Genomic DNA, 22,147 nt, shown 5'->3' with positions numbered 1-22,147 from the left:
GAAAGAGTAGAGTAGTAGAACTTCTTTCTTCTTGTAGGACACTAAATGCTTTTTCTTTTGAGTTTCAAAAACTTGTGATAGCATTGTGGAGTAGATAATCTGTAGGAAAAGAAACATTCATTTCCTCAATTTATGACAAGTCTCTTCTTATTGTTCTTCATCTCATACCCAGAGTTGCATTAAATGAATGTTGGGTAGAAGACCAAAAAAAAAAAAAAAAAAAGCCATTATGTATACTTCCATCCTAATTCTGATCAAATAAAATTGATTCGTATATCAATCAGGAGTAACATTTTTTAAAAAAAATAAAATAAAATCCAAAAATGTTTGCTTTCGTATATCCGGATCCATCATTAAGAAAATATAATTATAAAAAATGTTTATAGAAGAAAATGATGAAGTTAAGAAATGGTGCACAATATTTTAATTCTAAACTAGTGAAAATATTGAAGGACGGCTATGAAGTACAGGCAGATTCAGTCAAATATTTTTAACAGAAGTGTACAAAATCAAAAGCATAATCATGTGATCTCTGTCTTTTTATTAGTTAGTTTTTTTTAAGTATTTAAACCAATAACTGGTTAACCGAACCTACCCCATCTTATGTTAGAATTAACATTATTAGTTTGGATCCAGATTTGCGTGTAACTGGACTAATTTTTATTGGACTTGTCCCACAACACTGCATAAATTTTATGCAGCATTTGTGATACGTTCAAAAGTCTAGCGTTTGCAGGAGAGTGAAAAAAACCCTTGCTTCTGCCAACCCAGTAAATGTGTCAAATCAGCATCTAATCTATTTCTTCTGCTTGTTTATTTATGCTCTTGTTCTTTTCTTTGTTTCATTATTGTCAGTCAGTCTCTATATATGTCTTCCCCTTGTTACTTGAATGGAAATCAATAAAACAATGATTTAAGGAATTAATAGTCTCTGTATCTCAGCGCTTGTCACTGATACTTAACCATTCTATACCTATATTTCAGTACTCTAGTTTGAATTTGGTTCTTGTTACCATTAATATCTGTGGAATTTTAGTATCTGTTTCCTAAAATTTGTTTAATAAATTGTGCTGTAATTCTACAGAACAGTAAAACTCAATTGCAAGCATGCCACAAATAATTGTCAGTATGGAAGTGTGCATAACATAAAATAATTCCGATATGTATAAAACCTAAAATTCAAATGGGATGGCTTTGAGACGCATTTGTTTTCATACAATCCATAGGTGATTTAGGCGCTTCAGGTTACGTTACTTTACATTGCAATGCATATCCTGGTATCCCTAACTGACATAACAATATTGCTGACACTTGCTGGGCTAATGTCTTGTATTATGTTAATGAGGGGTCAAAGGGTATAATAGTATCAAAACAGATGCAGTAAGCATTGCTTCTAAAATAGGTAAACATATACGCACCGCACGGTATTTGCTGTACATAAATCTGACCTTCAGAAACCTTTTTTTTTTTTTTGTTTTAGTTCTTCAAAATTAGCGGTGCTGAGAAATCGGTACATCAGTGCATAATGACTGTGAAATTAGGAATGGGAATTTGCTATGCAAACGGTAGGACAAATCATGTGAAAAAAAGCAAGAAAAACTGCACATTAAGACATTATGTTACATAAAATTAACACCGCATTTCTTTCTTGCTTACTACTCCCCTGAAATATTTTTTTAAACCTTTTTATCTCCCGAGCAGCTATTGTCTGCTGATTTTTTAACATGTGCTGCATAAAAATGTTCAAAACATGTTATTACCTTTCATTGCAGTATATGAGATGACAGCAGATTCTTTTTAACTAAGTATATCCTTTTACTGCTTTTAGTTTTTTGCTGTCACCTATTTGAGCTGAAACTAAAGGAAAGTATTGTGCTTAAATATTACTTATTCAGTCATGTGAGTTTTGCGCCCCCCCCAATTGTAACTGTGCCCCCACCCCTTTCATCCTTTCCTTTCTTTTTTTTCTTTTTTTTCTTCCCTGTCTCTCTTTTTCTGGTGGGGTTTCTTGCAAAATAGTCTTGTTGCATTACCGGAACTGACAAAATGGTTCTCATGTAGTCTGCAAATTAAACACAAGTGCAGTGATTATTTTGAATAGCTAAATTACATTCTAGAAAGCTTGCAGAATTCAAAGCATTGTCATTAGGTATCCGCTTGAATACAATTTGTGTAACCTTGGCCGAGACAGCCTGTCATTTTAATGTCAGTGTTTTATCTGAACAAGACATCATCCTTTCAGATAGAGTGTACAGGTTCGTTGCAAAGATGCCCGTGCAGAAACGTGTTAACAGTTGCAAATATGAAATGCTATCAAGTTCATCACTGTAGCTGTTTGTCACTGAAATGTCATGGAAAGCGGCTTTTAATGGTATCTCACATAATACGAAAGAATTGAAGCCATCTGTATGCTAGGTGAATGCGGAACGGTTGAGACATCATCGTAGGAATTCCACTGTTAAAATTGCTGGGGAGCAAGGTGTGTTTTCTGTATCGCTGAAATTGCATTAATTTGCTTCAAGTCATTAAGTTGAAACTCCCCAATGGCCGCTTCTGAAGGGTCTTACTTGTTAATTAATGTAACATTTGTCAAAATTGATAGGCACCTCTAGAAGATGTGCAGATTAATAGCTTGATTTTCTCAGAACATAAAATCTATTTCAGTGGAATGGGTAGAAAACAAACTTATTTGGCTGGCGCATAGTGTTTCCCCGAACTAAATCAGATGCGATTGTGTTTTTTTATTATTATTTCTTTGCTCATCTTTTTAAATCAAAGCTAGAGGAAAAACATTTGGGGTGACCTAACAATACAATACAAGTATTGTATTTACCTACTCAAAAAAAAAAAAAAAACACCTTTCCAGATTGCAGCTCAAGTTCACTAAAACAATTATTTTAACGGCGTAGAGTAGAAAGAGAAATGTAAAATGAAATGTAACAAAACAACTCCCCCTTGACAAAAGGTTTGTTGAACTGCTTGTTCTTTATACTGTCTCCATATTTTAGGTTCCAGTGTCGGTGGCTATGATGACACCTCAAGTTATCACTCCCCAGCAAATGCAGCAGATCCTCCAGCAGCAAGTGCTAACTCCACAGCAACTTCAGGTCCTGCTCCAACAGCAGCAGGCACTCATGCTTCAACAGGTAACTGCTTTCTTTAGCAGCGGCTGAGCTAACCAACACAAGCTATTGGAAAAGGAAGGCTATTGTAGTAATGCCGTTTCCTATGTCAAGCATCTTCCTGAAATAAGTGATTGCTACATGTTTATGTCCTGGCATCCATGAGATATGATGAAATTGCAAATTCCCAGAATTCTGCGCCAGCTAGGAATTCTAGTAATGACAATAGTCCCAAAGATATCTGTATAGAGTGTCAAGTTGAACAAAGTGCCATTCATTCATATTCACTATAGGAAATACACATATGAATAATTGTGTTTATGTTAGTTGTTGTTACTTCTGCGGGATCCAGTTTGGGTCAGTCACTAGAGCCAGAGGCTTTATCTTCCTAAACCTCTTTAGTCTTTAGGAAGACTAAACCTCTGGTCCTGGTGACATAATCCTGCAACATAATCCTGGGACACATATATTCATCTTCATTCGTGAGTTATAATTCTTTCTTATGTTTTGCCACGGTTGCAACTATGAATAACGATGGGGCAAATTCATGGTCTGAAGAATTGACACTTCCCAAGCTTTTCTCCCCGTGTTATCAATAATACTTTCAGAATTGACTTAAAGAGATCCCAAGCTTCCTATATGTTTCTAAGAATGAGTTTTCATCAGTATCTGCCTAAAAGAATTCATACTGCGATTTGCTAGTTTAGGCACTGTTTTCGTCTTTTAGATCAGGAGTCCCCCAACTTGTGGGGCACGGCCCACTAGTAGGCCATGAGGGGTTTGTAACCGGGCTGTGAAACAGCCAGTTAGCATTCGCATGCATGCACATACTCATTTGTACAAGCAGCGGGTTGCATGTGGAGTGTTCACACGCTCCATTTGCATGAGCGGCAGGCGTGTATGCACACCACTCACACAAATGGAGCTGTGCACTCGCTTGCCGGCTGCTTGTGTGAACCATCTCCTCCCCCCAATGTCCTGCAAAGCTAGAAATGTTGGGGAACTCTGTTTTAGACCATAGCAAGCAGAAGTGTAACACAACAGAAACAGCTGAGCCAGAGCTGCCTTTCTTTATAGCCTCCGCAGTGTAGGAGTTTCATATTGGATTTAGAAATAGGAGATCTGGATTCAAATCTTTACTAGGCCATAAGTTTTATTTAATATCTTGGTCTAACTTTCTCATGGAGCCATTTTAATAGAGATAAACTCTCCATGCTGATTTGGGAAATGAAGAGAGCACTGAAATCTAATCTATTTCCCGCCGTATAAATATTATGAAATATCTGTGCAACTGTGGCCTGTCCCCTTTTACTGTATTAATCAGGCTATGTTAAACCCTTGCTAATATCACTTTTCTTTCATTTGTGGTGCAAACGAGTGGAAGGTAGCTGGTGAAAAATAGCAAGGGTGGTATCTCGTCATAGCAATCAAAACAGAAGTGCATACTGGCCACCCAGCAGAAATACATACTAGAGTTTTGAAGGCTAGGAAGAGCCAATGGGTTAACATCCTCTTCCTCCAAAATGTTGTTAATTAACTAAATCCCCAAATGATTTTGTGTGGTATGTATGTCAGTGAAATGCTCATTCATTCATTCATTCATTCATTCATTCATTCATTCATTGAGCAGTAGTCCCAGAGACCATTGCAAGATGATATTGAACACGGTGCCTTACATTTACTCTCTCAAGTATTAATTCGCAGAACAGAAGCATCAAATGAGCTATCTGTCTGGAATAGTGAGCAAAGTAGATGGGAGAGGGAACCCTGTGTCTGTTCTAAATGATGCTTGGTACAGTACAATGCAACAATGATTTAGAATGCTTGTATATGTTCCAAATAAAGATTCACCAGGCACTCGTAGCAAGGGCATTCTGGCTTTGTTGTTTCAATCAAAGGTCATTCCTTGCCTTATTTTAATTAGTTTGTGTAGAAAATGGTATGTTTTTCATCAGTTCATTTTGGAGATTACTTTTCAAACGATAATGCCAAGAATAGTCAATGTGCATTGAATTTATTGTCGAGTATCAAACTAAAGGTCAGAGCGCTACAGATAAAAGGATGCTATTTTTCAAATCGCCGTTTGTGTATTACCAAAAGGGGACCCTGAATTGGCTATCCCACTTTGTTTTACTTAATAGCCTCTATCTTCTTCTTTTTCCTTGTCTCCTTTTATTTTCTTTTGTAGCAGCAGCTTCAAGAATTTTATAAGAAACAGCAGGAACAGTTGCAGCTTCAACTTCTACAGCAACAACATGCTGGAAAACAACCTAAAGAGGTATTGTTAAAATCCATTTTACTTGCAATCTAGAGATAATGAATGAAAGTATAGCAGCTATTTTTTAAAAAATGCCTTTATCTGGTAAATTTGTCCTCTCAAAGCCTGGTTCAATATAAAGGCTAGTAACTTATTTTGTCACTATGGCCCACTTTCCATATGTACATCTTTGTGGCTGAATGATTAATTAACATACCCAAAGTAGTTAAGATAAACAAAGTAATATAAACTTCACCAGCCCAGCAGCTCACATCATACACATATAATTTGGTGAAAAGAGCCAGAATTTGCCGTTTAGGAATTGCCTGGAGCTTGATTTACATTTCCTTTCTCTGCCAAACAGCTGGCTGATAAATTCTAGCTTCTTTTACTAAATTACGCATGTGCTACCTTGATTCCTACAGGTGCAGCCTATTGGAGGGATCCATTCATTGCAACCCCGAGAAAAATGTGTCCAATTAGTTTGGGTCATTTTAAGCAAACCAAAAACAAATAACCACAATGTTTTGTATTGTTTTTTTCTACTTCTTTTTAGAAACTCTGATGTTAGACGTGTTCATGGAATCCAGTAGTTTCATCTAAATTACAGTCTAAACATGATCGACAAATTCAGCCCCAGACATATATCAAATATAAAAAGAGCTTTGTGCCATCACAATGCTCACTTGGTCCTTGCCCAAGTGAGTACCATATTATGGTAGAGTACCCCTATCATGGATACTTATGTTTCATGCTTACTCCGTAAACAATGATGGTGGCATCTCTTCCTATAGGGATAGGAATCACTGCTCTGTTTTAATATTCTAAACAAATAGAAGCAGCATATAAATCAAGTATTTTCTTCTTGCTAAGTGTTTAAAATGATCAGAGCTATCTCAGCCTTGGAATATTGTCTTGTTTTGCTGCAACCTTAGATTCCTTTATGTCTCTGCTTGTAATCCTTTCCTGTTTTACCTCTTACCAAACAACTGCACTTACCTCTGGAAAAGAGATTTTTAGATAGTTCCAGGAGATACTGTACTTCTCTTGGAGCCCATTAGGGCATCTACAGGGAGAGAAGATAAAGGATGATGGACAGAATTTGCTGAAAGACAGTTTATGTGCCATTACCAGTTATTTTGTGTTATATCTGCAGGGTTTTGTGTGTGTGTATACAAGATAGAGAGAAGAGCCTGGGAGGCACCATATTTTCTCAGCAGGAAAACAATCATACCCATTAGTCTAGCTAGTTCTCTTTATGAACTGACTGTGGGTCCCGGATTGTTCTCCACATTCAGCTACATGTAGGTTTCGTGCCAAAGAAGCCCGAGTCCTTGACATTTGAGTGATGGGGTAAGAAGGGTCCTGGGATATAGACTCTTTCACTGCATAGCTGCAAGCTGGAGCTGAAAAAATTAGTTAAAGGAAGTATTAACTATTGAAAGAGAGTCTTTTCTAGTATAGGGCGGAAAATTCAAACAATCACAGTTGCCACTTTAGGAGTATTTTATTATCAGGAAAAGCTATAACCCTGAAGTATTTTTATATATTGATATAAAAATCTATAATTATTAGAGTAGTCCCTGAATTGCTGTCACAGGTAACAAAGAAGATCAAATGTTAGTGGAAAACAAGTCCCGCTCATGGCCATGTGGGATTAAATGTGGAGCCATCCTTTGGCTTGTTCTGCCCAGATGTGGAGCCATGCCTTCTTCTGGATTTTGTATCTGTGAGGGACTTCATGAACGCCACAATGTGCTGCTCAGCTATGGCTCCAGGGAGGATCTATACTGCCTGATTTAGGTCAGCAGTGTGCTGCCCCAGAAGTATGCTTGGGTTCCTTGCACCTTGTTTTTAGGAAATTTCTTTCAATATATTTTCTTAGGTATACTTTTGACAATTCTATTGCTTAGTGAGGATGGAGATCCGCCATGAGATTTTTTTTTTTATTAAATTTATATACCGCCCTACTCCCGAAGGACTCAGGGTGGTGAACAGGCATAAAATAAAATACATAGATACAAAAGTTAGAAACATAATTAAAACCAGATTAAATAATTTAGCCCAAGACAATTAAAATCCCAATAATTTAAAATGAAATTTAAAATTTCGATTTAAAAGAATTTTAAAACAGGGGAGAAAATTAGGCCAGGCCGGCTTGCTGGAATAGGAAGGTCTTAGGAGCACGGCGGAAAGTGCGCAGATCCGGGATCCTCGGTATCTCTGGGGGGAGCTCGTTCCAGATAGTGGGTGCCCCCACAGAGAAGGCCCTCCCCCTAGACATTGTTTGGCTGACAGCACCCGGAGGAGCCCCTCTCTATGAGAGCGTACCGGCCGGTGGAGGCTGTTTGTGGTAGTAGGCGGTCCCGTAAATAACCAGGTCCTAAGCCATGGAGCGCTCTAAAGGTGGTAACCAAAACCTTGAAGCGCACCCGGAAGACCACCGGGAGCCAGTGCAGCTCACGCAGGAGAGGTGTCACACGGGAGCACCATGTTGCTCCCATAACCACCCGTGCGGCTGCACTCTGCGCCAGTTGGAGCCTCTGGGTGCTTCTCAAGGGGAGCCCCATGTAGAGAGTGTTACAGTAGTCCAGGCGGGAAGTGACAAGGGCATGAGTGACTGTGTGTAGGGAGTCCCGATCCAGAAAGGGACGCAACTGGCAAATCAGGCGAACCTGATGAAAAATCCTCCTGGTCACGGCCATCAAGTGCTCTTCTAAAGACAGCCGTGAATCCAGGAGGACACCCAAGTTGCGAGTCCTCTCCGTGGGGGCCAGTGATTCGCCCCCAATAGTCAGTGATGGCATCAACTGACTATATCGGGACGTCAGAAACCACAGCCACTCGGTATTGGATGGGTTGAGCCTGAGGCTGTTCCTCCCCATCCAGATCCGCACGGCCTCCAGACATCGGGACATCACTTCAAGGGCATCGTTGGGGTGGTCCGGGGTGGAGATGTACAGCTGGGTGTCATCAGATTTTACCTTGGGACTAGCTTTATTATTGTTTTACTCTATTGGAGATTCTCTTTGGAAATTCTTTGTATGCTGTTCAAAGCAATCTGATTGGTTTTACATAAGGAAATTAACCCACCAATCATCTTTTGCTCCTTATGTGTGTGGGAGAAAGACAAAGACAAGAATGCTTTCTATTGTTCCGGGCTGTACTCTCCCTTCTTTTCTCTGTCCGTCTACTTGCTATCACCTAACTTGTTGGCCATTGTAACTGACAAGGGAGCAGGGCTGCCTTATTTTGGGACAGACCGTGCCTATCAAGGGATACATGCCCTCAGAGCCTATTCTTTCTCCCACATACTACAAGGCTGAAGGTTCTTGAAGGTTCACCTGACAACTATCCTTAGTAGAAGTATTACAATTTCCGTTCTTCTCAGGATTAGTGGACCAAAAATTAACTCACAAAGTATTTACAGGAAAAACCTTTAACATGGAACATACTGTTGGTAGTATAGTTTTCCCCGTTGCAAAATTTGTGGGATACAAATTCCTTCTAAATTTATTCCTTCTAAATAAATTATGAAATCATAATCCATGGATGTTTGCTATTCATCTTCTACAACAAAGACTTGGTGAATTCCATCATATATTATAATCATTGTAGAATTCTATCTGAACTTGATTTTTTTTTTCCCCTAGAGAAGACTGAGCAGATTGTGAACATTTAAGACGGGGATGATATCTTTGGCCTACCAGAAGTTGATCAATTGTCCCATCAAGTCTGTGTGTTTACCTTAGTGTTCACATAAACAGATATGGCTCTTCAGGTTTTCCAAAGATGCATCCATCCTTGTTGAAGTCTCATCGAGCCAGTTTGCTCCTGGTCTTTTTCTTTTTCCTTCTATCTTTCCTGCTGGTATAGGCTTCACCATTGTGCTGGGTTTTGCATAACGCATCCCAAATATGATAATTTGAGCATAATTGTTTGTGTCTCAAATGAGAATTTTCCATTTATGTGTTTCATAACCCATTCTTTTGTTTTCTTGATTGCCCATGATGTTCTCAGAAGTCTTCTCCAATATAAAGTTCAAGAGTATCAGTACTGTTTCTATCCTGCTTTTTGAGAGTCCAACTGTCAATTTCGTAGAGTGTCACAAGGAAAAAAACATTGCCTGTGCTTTTCTCATCTTTGTGGAGATAGACATGTCACACCTTCTTTTCCAAAGCCTTCATTGCTATGCTACTGATAGCTCAGGTATAATTCCCTGCCTTATGCCTATGTTATGTGAGGCTGTCATAAGTTGTGCTTAATTGACTTTTAGATGATGGCAGATTACATAATTTCAGGAGAAAGTACTTGTATTGTGGCTTCTGGCAGCTCTAGCCAGCTCCACCATTTGTCATCTAGGATAAGTCTTTGAAGGAATGCAGCGCCATCACATCAGCCAAGCCCTAGCTTGGGGCTTATCTAGACGGGTGTCCTCAGTTTGGTTGTGTTATTGCACCTGAATCACCCCTGTCTTTGTGCGGCAGTCGCAATGATCCCAAAGCATCCATTCCCATGTTGCTCCATACATTTCCTTACCCCTCACCAAGCCCGCTCCCCTTGCAATGTGGAAAACTAAGTTTTAAGCCAAGTGTGAATTTTACAGCTGAGTTATGAAATTGGGGGTGGGGGGGGGGCTATAATAGGAAATGCTGACACAAACCTTAACAAGAGCCTGCTAACGGGCGCCACTATAATAAAAAAGGAACAGATTAAAAAATGTCTAAAATGTAAATCTAAAGGACTAAGAGTAATTAAAATGGAAATGGCACAGGGAGGGAAGGCATGTAATTGTGAGATATCACTGTGCAGAATGCTCTCAGCTTTGTTTTGCTGGCTGTTTTTCTAATTCAGTAGGGCTTACTCATCAGTGGCAGTTCAATGCGCGTTAATGACTCTGGGATGCAAGCATCACTCTGGACAAAGAAATGATTATTGTGCGGTCAAAAGAAGTTCAAAGACAAGAAGGGAATTTCAGTTTTTCCCTTAGAGATCCACATTCAAGAGCATATAAATTAAGCCAAATGTTAAAAACCACAGTCTGAAAGCTGACTTCAAAGTCACAACTCTCTAATTAATGAACTGCGAGCTTCAGTTTGGACAAGTTGTGGTTTGATGTGCCCATAAATCAACATGACAGGCTTGTTTCACAGTCTCAGACAGGGCTTGTCATTGAGTCGCATCAGATGTAAACACGGCAGAAAAAAAAAGGGGGGGGAATAGGAAAAGGAGGTGCAATTGATCAACAGAATTGGTAAAAACCCACTTTTGAAGCACATTATGCATGATCACAGGAAATGGCTATAGCCTCAAGAGGTTTTCTCCTTCTGCTGCTGCTTTTTTGAATCAGATTTCTAACAACCTTCAAAAGGGAGAATAAGAATTATGGAGCTTCTCCCCTGTGGCTGCAAGGCAATAACCCCCTGTTGTTATTTTGTGCTTCTTTCTGTTCAAAGGCATCAAATTTTAGTTTTTTAAGGATCTTTAACTCTATATTTGAAGACAAACAATAAAGGGCTGCCACTGTCATTCTTATCAGTTACCAGGGATTGTATTTTTTCCCCCTTTCTGTTGCCACTTCTTGTTAACCTCTTATTTGGTCTATTAGACATAGTTCTGAATGCAAGCCTGCATGCTGGGAGAACATGAAAGTTCAGATGAGCTCAGAGGGCAGATAAAGAAATTTGAAGGGGAAAGTTACACAGCAGAATGAACGATAAAAGTTAACTCTTCTAAATTGCTGCTGTCAGACAAGAGAGCGTCTCTGACACACAGATGATGGTTTGAAGATGAAGGAAAAATACTTTGTGTGTAAAAAGACAAGAAGGGAAGTTGGACAATGTAATGGAATTTCAATATTTAACAGGACTGATGTACTGTGTGCATGTATCTAATATTGCAGTCTCCAAAGCTGCGCTGAGAGAAGACTGTTCTCTATTTTAAACTGAATTATTAAAAATGGTGGATTGGATGGAAGGAACAAGCATCTTTTTTCTTTTAAGTGATACTTGTTTTACAGATGGATGGATGAGTAAATAGATGGATGCCTATTTTCAAATAACGTAGTTTATCCCACAGGTTTTTCTGAGCCAAATTCCTTTGTTTGAGAGAATATTCTTGCTAATTTGATATGCTGACAGTGGTCCATGTTAGACACACGTACATCTGTATACCATTTATTTGAATCTATATTCTCAATATTAAATTATTGCGAAAGCTATTTTGAATTTGACATTTGTTACAGTGCTAAAGTGGATTGACTTAATGCATCATTTCATGCATTGTAACAGTCCCTGTTATTGTACCATCTCCTGAAAGCACATCTGTATCCTTAAGTAATACAGTTTTTAATCTAAAACCAGTGTGCTTTCAATAGTGGGTTTTTTAAAAAGTCTTATTTCTTCCAAGTAAGGAAAATTTACAGCAGGGTGGAGAATCTCTCTATTGCAGTGTTTCCATTTCTTCAAGCCAGTTTTCAAGTCTGCAACTTAACTCAACACTTCTACTCTGTTTTGCTTTTATTAAAAATTATCCTACTGAGTATATAAAATAGGCAGGAGAAGGGGAGAGATGAGGGATTTGAAATACAATTTAGAAAATATTCCAAACTTTTTTTAAAAAATTCAACTTAAGCTGAATAGGTTGTTTTAATAAAAGGCTGTTTGTCCTCCAAAGTTATGACAATTTATGTTAGGCAGTAGGGAGTAACCCAAGAAAGGAAAACAGACCTTTGACAGCGGCTTTAGGGAGGAGATCAAAAATGCAAGTTTTATCAGGATATTTCAGCATTCTAACAACTGACTACTGACCTGACAACAGGACTGCACCGAGACCTTTTTTGTGTGCATTCAATTGTGAGAAGTAAACAAACTGCCTTGTATCCTGTGTTTGGTAACTGGGTGGGGAACACAGTTTGGCAACGTGTGTTGCTTTTAAGTTCTTTCTTGGACAATGGGTTTGTGTACTTTTTTATTCTGGCTTTTTAAACTGAAAAAAAACTTTCATGAGCTTTTCCTGGAGGATAGCTGTGAAGACAACAGAACAAGCATCAGTTAGCTTACATAAATAAAGCTGGCTTTAAAATATTAACTTGCGGTAAAGTGGCAAGTCACTGACACGTCCCAAGCAGGGAGCATTTTCATACTCAAGCATTCCTTTTATAATATACATTTTTCACAGCGATTAATATCTGAGATACTGAACAATTATTAGACCCTGGTTTAATTGTCCTTGAGATGTATCTTAATTGAAAAACTTCAAAAGACTATCAAAAACAATGGAATTATACGGGGGCAGAGCTGGTTCAGAACTGAAATGGCCTTGCTAATATTTTTTAACTTATTTACATCTTTGTTGTTCTGGCTATAAATACAGTTTAAGAAAACAGAAGTTCAGTTATTTATTTTAGTCAGTGAAATAATGGGCTGGTTAATAATACATTAGAGGAAGGCTGTGTTTCCAGCAAAATAAGCTTCTTGCACTTGTACCCATAAACCTATCTGCTCAGAGTAGGCAAACTGTATTTAAGATTTGTTGGTTTATTTGCTAGATTTATATCCTGCCTTTTCTCCAGAAAGGGACGTGGTGGCTCAGTGTCTAAGACGCTGAGCTTGTCGATCGAAAGGTCGGCAGTTCAGCGGTTCTAATCCCTAGCGCTGCATAACAGAGTGAGCTCCCGTTACTTGTCCTAGCTTCTGCCAGCCTAGCAGTTCAAAAGCACGTAAAAAATGCAAATAGAAAAATAGGGACCACCTTTGGTGAGAAGATAACAGCGTTCCGTGCACCTTTGGCATTGAGTCATGCCGGCCACATGACCATGAAGACGTCTTCAGACAGCTCTGGCTCTTCGGCTTTGAAATGGAGATGAGCACCGCCCCCTAGAGTCGGGAACAACTAGCACATATGTACAAGGGGAACCTTTACCTTTACCTTTTTTTCTGCAGAAGCTTAGTGTAATATACAGCATTCCTTCCTTGATCTTTCCCCATAACAGGAATCCTGTGGAATAAGTTAGAGTGAGAGGGAAGAACTAATTTAAGTCATCCCATGAGTCTCTATGGCTGAGAATAGACTTGAATTTTGGTCTCCACAATTTTAGTTCAGGGCATTAACCACTGCACCATACTAGCTCCCAAAATAAGATAGCAACTTTATATTTAATAATGTGTCTTTTGATCATTCCCTTCTACTACATAGGTTTCAGAAAGCTAGCAGATTTAAGAAATGAACTTTTGTATAGTTAATTTCAAGACAGTCTCTTCCTAGTTAAACGTGCCCTTAGATAAATGATGTAATACGGATTCAGTTCCATCTGAGTAATTATGGTAACGGCTTTTAATAGACATGTTAAGGATAAAAAGAGAAGTGCATTCGCAATTTGGAATAAAAAGAGTTTGAACACGCATCCCCTGCCATGAACTCCCCTTGCCAGTGGCAGAATATATTTTCTTTATATAGCAAAAATAAAGAATAATTGGGAGGGGGTGATTTAAAGGAGAAAGAGGACAAATAAGGAGAAAGGACAAGATAGGATACTTAACAATGAGTCCACCCTTTCCTCCAGTCCTATTATGCTTACGGTCATGGGAAGCCCCATTTTGCCATTGTTGGCACCAGTTTCCCAAGAGGTGTGTTTGAGCAGTTCTTTTGATCCTGCTGTTGTCTCTCCAGTCAAGGAGATGCTACAAGTGGTGGGTTCAGCCCGGTTCTCCCGAGCTGGTAGCGGTGACGATATGACGTCACCGAACTGGTTCCGACCCCCCCCACCCCCCGCGCCCCCCCCACCCCCTGTGTTATTCTTACCTTTTATTTGGCCCCACCCCCAATCTATTGCTGCCTCCTGAGTCCCAGCTGATGGCTAGAGGGAAAAAAACTGTTTAAACTCTTGCCGTGGGGCTTCAAAGGGCCGCCCTACAGCTGATCAGTGTTAAAAGAAAACAAGTGAGTAGACTGGTGCCTGCAAAAACAAATGCCTGCAAAAATACATGAGTAGATCAGTGCCTGCAAAAATAAATGGGTAGATCAGTACAGCTCTGCAAGCAGTTAAAAGCCTGGTAGACCAGTACCTCTGCTAAATCCTAAATAATTGTCACATGACCATCAAGCCACACCTAAAGAACCGGTAGTAAAAAATTTTAGAACCCATCCCTGGATGCTACCCATGTCATTTCTGTCTCAAGGCCAATTTAACTATCATACTGCTCAAATGTACAGTGCTAAGAACAAACCAGCTTTTTATGAAAAACTTAATGGTTGGTTTTCACAATACTCTAGATTAAGCTGAAATAGAATTAGATAGTTGCAGTTAAAATAATTAATCATATTTATATAGCTGCCTATCTCATAAAATAGCGGTCCCCAACCTTTTGGGCATTAGAGACTGGTTTCGTGGAAGACAAATTTTTCTTGATTGGGGGGGAGGGGGGATGGTTTCAGTTTTGCTCACTTGCTCGTCCACCACTCACCTCCATCTGGGCAGCCCAGTTCCTAACAGACCATAAATTGGTACCAGTCCATGGCCTGAGGCATAGGGACCCCTGTCATAAAACATGACTAAAAATAAGCCATAAAATAATGTGTGAACCAACCATTGTCAAAACTTGTTGTATAGCACTGGCATTTTGAGTCATAATATAGCTTATTTGTTTGGCATATATATTATGTAAACCCAGAATGTGTGTGTGTGTGTGTGTGTGTGTGTGTGTGTGTGTGTGTGTGTGTGTGTGTGTTAACCTTGGTTTAGGATTAATATGTGGTCTGCCTGTTCTTATTATGGGGTCTTTTGTTTTGAACCCTTGGCTGTTCAGCATTCATGCATTTGAACCAGTTGTATTATATTTTTCTGCTATTGTTAATTTTGACAAAGAAAGAAGAGGAAGGGAGGATCTGCTTCTCCCGGTTATTTGGTGTGTGGAAGCAAAGGAATAGTTTATTTTCTTGAGAAATGCCTATTCATTTCAGCTAGAATGAAATACAGGTGAAAGAAGGTGTAACATTTGAGCCAAAAAGTAAAAACAGCTGCAACATTTGATCCAACAAGTGAAAATAAGTAATTAAAGCTCCAGAACAATATTATCTAAGTGGGAATTTGTTTCAAGGAAGGGTTCTCCCTGGTATATTTTGAGGAGCATTTCTTCAGATAATTCTGGTCTGGTTGGTTGGGAGAAAAATGGAGTTCCCACCTTAATGGCAGGCAATAAATGCCTTTATAGATGTTTTATAAAGACTTGTTCCAATCAAAATTGAATCCTGGTGACTCCAGTTCTGTGTAATTTTCTTGGCATGTCACTTGTAGCTTGTCATTGTCATTGCCTTTTTCCAAGTTTTTTTTTTTAACTTCCCCATCCTGCCTTTACCAGTCAGCTTTCTTGCTGAACATCCTAGTAATCAGGCCCAACCATGATTGTGTATTATTTTTTAATCAGCCAAAGTGGGTAGATGCTGACAATACATTTTTAGAATGAATTGTTTGAAGATGAAAATAAAGAGATTTCCTATAGGCTGTTTTTCTCATTTGTATATAGGTTTTAATTCTTCAAATAGTCCCCATTCTTTCCAAATGCTGTTGTCTTATAGCTTATATATGTTTCTGTCAGTCAAGGGTTAATTTTCTTTCTGCAGACGTTAGCTGCAAACTCTCTGAAGCCCTCCACCTTGATATGATTCCTAACAGATTAGGGATATTAGATAATTTCCTTCTGTTTATTGTGCTAGTGCACTATGTTATCTTTCTATCACTCAGATAATTACTAAGGAAATCTACATTAACTTTTTTTGGCTAGCTTAAGGAATTGCTAAACATTGGCTTCATGCACTGATATTTTACACAACCAAAGTTTCCTCCTGTCATTGCTCAATAAATAAAAAGATCCTTATCAAAGCAGCAAAAGCTTTTTCATGGGTGCTTAAAGAACAAAAGTAAATAAAATACAAGACAAGTAAAACCTAAGGGCTTGCTTAAATGAAACAAAATGAAGGACTCTGAAGCCTCAAGTACTGCACATATTAAGTGCATTCAAATAAGATGTTGTTTGCTAAATTATGAATGTGTATAATTAAAATCTAGTGGCTGTTTCTATGAAAGATTTACAGTGTTATTTCATCGTTTGTCATGGCTAATTAACAATATTAGATGAAGTTTTTCTTCTTCAAAGGTCTGGAATTTTTCCTCATTTATTTATGTCAGAAGTGATAAACAGAGTAGTTAAAACCTTCTCTGGGGGCAGCAGTGAGAAAGCAACACAGTCTTTTACACCTCTAAGGGTTCAAGGTTCAGATCCTGGCAAGTATAACATCATAGCCTTTTTCCCTGAGATAATTTTTCCCCAAACTGCTGAAGGTTTTTTTTTTTTTAAAGTGGAAATGATAGATTCCATGACAGCAACAGCCCCTATGGAAAATACAATAAATTAACCAATTGGTGCCTTAATAGCTGAGACAGTACTTTAATAAGTAAATAGAGCATAGCATGGGTTATTTATCATTACAATTAAGTGTAGATGTATGAGGTTCATGTTATTTTCTGTGTTTGGATTAGGCAGCTCAAGTTTATAAGAACTTCACGAGATGCCAATCATAGTGACAACCAAAATTTTTGAACCACACCCGTGCGCACTATTAGTAATACTACTACAGGGTGATGCTAAGTCTCTATCTGTAGACACCATTCACTTGAAATTGTTTTAAAAAGGTATGCCATAAGGTCATGCTTTTTAAATGATTTAAAAGTTTATAATTTATAATGTTTAAAAAGTGCACGAATTTGGCTAATTCCATCTTGCCGTGACAAGAATTCTCCAGTCTGCACCATTTAAGGTTTAAATTTTGGAAACATTGTCTTATACATGGAAGAGTTTTGTATATATTTTTGTACTACCTTTTTCATATTTTAATACTTCATCCATGTGTATGTCCCCATAAAAAATACAAATTATGATAAATGGAAGGGTTCTTATCTATTTTTTAAAAAATCTTAAATTCTCTTTTTTTAGTGCACAAATGTTGTTTAACATTTATAAGTTTCCTGTTGGAACTGAGGGGACAGTTAGTCACCTCCTTCAGCTCCTGGAAGGGTTCACACACACACACACATTTTTTTTTTCTAAATATGTGTAATTGTTTAAATTACTTTTGAAAGAATGGATGACTGGTATGGTAAAAGCACAGTCCAATTTGCAGTATTTATTTCTGTGAATGCTGTGAATTCCACATGAGTGCTTTTGGTATAATGCTTGCTTTGAAGTGTGTCCATCTGCCCAGAAAAAGAAAAGAAAAGAAAAGAAAAACATAGTTAAGCTGAGGTTGGCAGACAATATATGCACTAGTACGTTCCATTAAATAATTGTCTTTGGGCTAGATTTGCCTATCGTGGCAGCCATTTGGTGAAGGGACTAGTCTTCCCTCAATACCACCCATTGTACCCATGAATTCCTTGAAAAAATCCAAATGTGTCATCATCCTGCTTTACAGAGCCCCCCCCCCTCTCCCCTCCACACACAAATGGTTGTAGAACTGAATATAATTATTTTAATAGGACTTCTCAGAAAAGGCAGCTTTTTAAGATTAGGATTTGGCCACCATTCTGAAACCCATTAACCTATAAAATCAGCCAATAATTTGAGGATTGCTTTAACAGGTCTGCATAGCCCGTGATCCATCATGCTCAATGTAACTGACTAGCTTTGAATTATGGCTTGCCATGTGATGACAGCTAGGTCCCTCATTTTTACACTTACAAGCAGGCAGCAAAACAGCAAGGTTTATTGAGCACCTGGTATGCTGCCAAGCTCAACTCTCGGAAAACATTTAACTAATGAGACATAAGATATGCAGACATGCTTTAAAAATAATAGACATTTGTGATGTCTGTGTAACTGTACCTTTGTATGGTGGTTAAGGAAATTCTCCTAAAAGCAAAATGCACTGGGAACTGCTCCTGCTTTCTTATAGATGCCGGGCCCGCATCAATAGTTGCCTGAGCTCATAGCAGCAATTCTCGTAAACCAGCTGTAACTATTTGCATGACTGTTTGTATTCCTGCTACTTGCTGGGGTGTAATCCTCAAGTGGAACTAAATCTCACTGAACATCACGTTAAGTAGACATGCATAAAATTGCACTTTTCATAAGTCTTTTACCCCCTTACTGTAATTCTGGCTAAGATGGATCAGCAGCTTTCAAAGTTCTTGAAATGAATCGTTTCCTTCCCTCCTAAACATAAAAGTGTGGAAGAGGGTAGTAAATATACGAAACTAAAAGAAGCGTATCGATTCTTTCTCTTTGCCAGCCGCAGCAGCAACAGGTGACTTCGCAACAGTTGGCCTTCCAGCAGCAGCTTCTGCAAATGCAGCAATTGCAACAGCAACACCTCTTGTCTTTGCAACGTCAAGGTTTGCTATCAATTCAGCCAGGCCAACCTGCTTTATCATTGCAGCCTCTTGCTCAAGGTAAGGGTGGGTTTTGAGGGTTGCCAACAATAATGGGGACAAATCACTCTAGCAAGAAAGGTTTCTTTTTTTCTGGAAAATTAGTTTGCGTTCCTTTTTTCTAGCTGTCACGCTTTAAACATAATAGACCCGTGATGGGGAACATATGGCCCATGTACCAGAGGTGGCATGCAGCGCCCTCTCTGTGGGCACGCAAGCCGTTTCCCCGGTTCAGCTCCACCATGCATGCACACGCACCTCTCGCCAGCCAGCTGGTCTTTGGGTCTCTGCCACGCATGTGGGGGGGGCATGCCGGGGGTGCGTTTGTGCGGGGGGGGGCTGTACGCCAGTGATGGGTTTCAAAATTTTTTACTACCGGTTCTGTGGATGTGGCCTGGTGGGTGTGGTGTGGCCTGGTGGGCGTCGCCTGGTGGGCATGGCAGTGGAAGGATTCTGTAAAATCTCCATTCCCACCCCACTCCAGGGGAAGGTTACTGCAAAATCCCCATTTCCTCCCGATCAGCTGGGACTTGGGAGGCAGAGAATAGATGGGGGTGGGGCCAGTCAAAATTTTTACAACCAGTTCTCTGAACTACTCAAAATTTCCGCTACCGGTTCTACAAAACTGGTCAGAACCTGCTGCAACCCACTTCTGCTGCACGCACTTTGCATTGTAGGGGTTCGGGCGTGCTTTGGGCACTTGGTCCAGAAAAGATTAGCCATCACTGTAATAGACATTTGTGATGTCTGTACAACTGTACCTTTATATGGTGGCTAAGGAAATTCATCTGAAAGCAAATGCAGTGGGAACTGCTGTTACTTTTTTACAGACCCCAGGCCCCAAACTTCCAAACTACAGGTAGTCCTCGACTTATGACCTCAATTGAGCCCAAAATTTCTGTTGCTAACAGAGACAATAACTAAGTGAATTTTGCCCCATTTTACAACAGTTCTTCCCACAGTTGTTAAATGGATCACTGCAATTAAGTTAAGTTGGTATCATGGTTGTTAAGTGAATCTGGCTTCCTCATTGATTACTGGTCAGAAGGTCACAAATGGTGATCACATGAGTTTGGGACACTGCAACTGTCATGAACACGAGTCAGTTGCCAAGCATATGAATTTTGATCATGTGACCATGGGGATGCTTGCAAGGGTCATAATTGTGAAAAATGGTCATAGGTCACTTTTTTTCAGTGCTGTTGTAACTTCAAAAGGTCACTAAATGAACTGTTGTAAGTCAAGGACTATCTGTAGTATTCCTCTTGTGAATGTATCAGATCTTTATTAGGCTGGTCTGTCCTTAGAACAGGCGACTCCTCATACAAGAGAATAATCCAACTCATGCTTTTTAGCTAGCTCAGCTTTTCTTGATACTGTTCTGATCTAGGCTTCCTGAGTCAGTAAAACACACGAGTAGTCCCAAAAACCTGTTTTATTTTAACAGCTGTGAATTCTGTTCATTCACAGATGAGTCCCAAATAGTTGTAAAGAGCCTTTCGGGATAAGGCTGATAATCACTCACCTTTATCTCCCTTGACATGCTGCCAAAGACCTAATTGGCAAAGCCACACGGAGTCCAGAATCAAACAGAGCTTCAGACTTTAAACTGCACAGAGTTAACAACGTTGCTTCCTGCAAAGGTCCACGTGCCTTTGCTGCTCTTTTAAGTCTTATGGGAGGGGCCAATCATCTCCAAGCCATACTCCCGAGTCGTCCCTTTTGTTTTAACTGTTCTTGCCTTCTGGCAGCTCTGCACATGCACACACTGGGAACAGGCTCACCCTGTTCCTCTGCCTCGCTGAGGTCCGACTCTGGAGGCTCCGGAGGCAGCACGTACCTCCCAGATGGCCTTTTCTCTGCCTCCGACGCAGAACCCTCATCCGAGCCTTCCCCAGACTCCAGGACTGGCCCATGTTCCTCCCCAACCTCCTCACTGTCCAACTCTGCTGCCAGCTCCGTAGGCTGCTGGCAGACCACAACAGATACAATAATGCAGACACAAAGTTCTGAGTAACAAGCTATATAGATAAAGAGTTCTGGATAACTTGAAATCTTCAGAGTTTTAAGTCGAACAAAAATTACACAAGTTAATCTTTCAACTTGTTTCATTTTTTCATGCCCTAAATGTATTGTACTATTGGGAGACTGTCCATAAGGCTCTGCTCCTCTATCCAGGCCATGGTGCTCATAGTCCTTCTGCAAACAGTTTTAAGATTTTGCTAGCAATCATTGTAACATTCACCTATACAGGTAGTACTTACAAAAGTTCATTTAATGACTATTCAAAGTTACAAGGGCACTGAAAAAGGTAATTTATGACCATTTTTCATACTTACGACCGTAGTACTATCCCCATGGTCATGTAATCAAAATTAGGATGCTTGGTAACTGGTTCATATTTATGACAATTGCAATGTCCCAGGATCATGTGCTCAGCTTTTGCAACCTTCTAACAAGCAAAGTCAATGGGGGTCAGTTATGGTCATAAGTCGAGGACCATCTGAAAAGCAGAATAAATTGTCATGTAAACAAAGATAATTGTTTTCTTGCTTTTGGATCTCTGAAGAACCTACAGGCATGAGGCTGGTTAGCAACCTGAAGGACATCTCTCTGTCTTTAATTCTGAATTTTAACTACCTTTGCCTCTTAATAACCGATAACAATTATTATTATTATTATTATTATTATTATTATTATTATTATTATTATTATTATTATTATTACTTTATTGACATTGTACGTGTATACACGGTATACCCGTACAACAAAATTCACTTAACATCCAAAGACTAGGTCAACACACATAACAATCATATACAGTTGTTATGTTTTTATATATTATTTGTGACTTGTACACCGCCCAGTGTCGGGGTGGGTTCTACTTACCTTTACTACTGGTTTGCAATGGTTTGCTTCACTCACTCGCACGTGCCCCTTGTTTCTGCACATGCGCAGAAGCTTCTGTGCATGCGCAGATCACCGATGACGACATCCGGGAGGGTGGGTGGGCAGGGCTTCCTTCCAGTTTTACTACCGGTTCTTGCGAACTGGTCCAAACTGGGGGCAGCCCACCACTGGCCCAGTGTGCCTTTTGTGAGGATGGATGATGTCTAAATTGGATAAATTATTCTGAGGGTAAAAAAAGAGTTTCCCAAAATAGTAAGTTAAGTTACCCATCATGTCATATTTTTTTAACCCTGTTTTGCTCTCTTGCTTTCTGTAAGAGCATTGCAGTTCTTCGATGCAAAAAAAAAAACCTGCAAATTTTGGCCAGGCTTGCTCGTGTATATTTAACAGCCACTCGATGTGCAGAAATTGGCAGTTGAACTTTTTCACAGCGTA

At 39.4% G+C, this 22,147-nt stretch overlaps 1 protein-coding gene across 1 annotated transcript in view; it reads left to right on the top strand.

The window, feature by feature from the left end:
- FOXP1 (forkhead box P1) overlaps nt 1-22,147 on the top strand; it is a 270,324-nt gene that overhangs the window by 145,950 nt on the left and 102,227 nt on the right. The window contains exons 4-6 of the mRNA XM_070936858.1: nt 3,009-3,146; nt 5,311-5,400; nt 18,670-18,823. Coding sequence (XP_070792959.1) covers nt 3,009-3,146; nt 5,311-5,400; nt 18,670-18,823 — 382 coding nt within the window. The remainder of the gene's footprint in view (nt 1-3,008; nt 3,147-5,310; nt 5,401-18,669; nt 18,824-22,147) is intronic.

This window comes from Pituophis catenifer, unplaced genomic scaffold, assembly GCF_029215685.1.
Source record: "Pituophis catenifer annectens isolate HBS135680 unplaced genomic scaffold, rPitCat1.0.hap2 SCAF_2, whole genome shotgun sequence".
Taxonomy (NCBI): Eukaryota; Metazoa; Chordata; class Lepidosauria; order Squamata; family Colubridae; genus Pituophis; species Pituophis catenifer.
The sequence above is the reverse complement of the archived record's forward strand: the minus strand, read 5'-3'. Positions and strand labels throughout refer to the sequence as shown.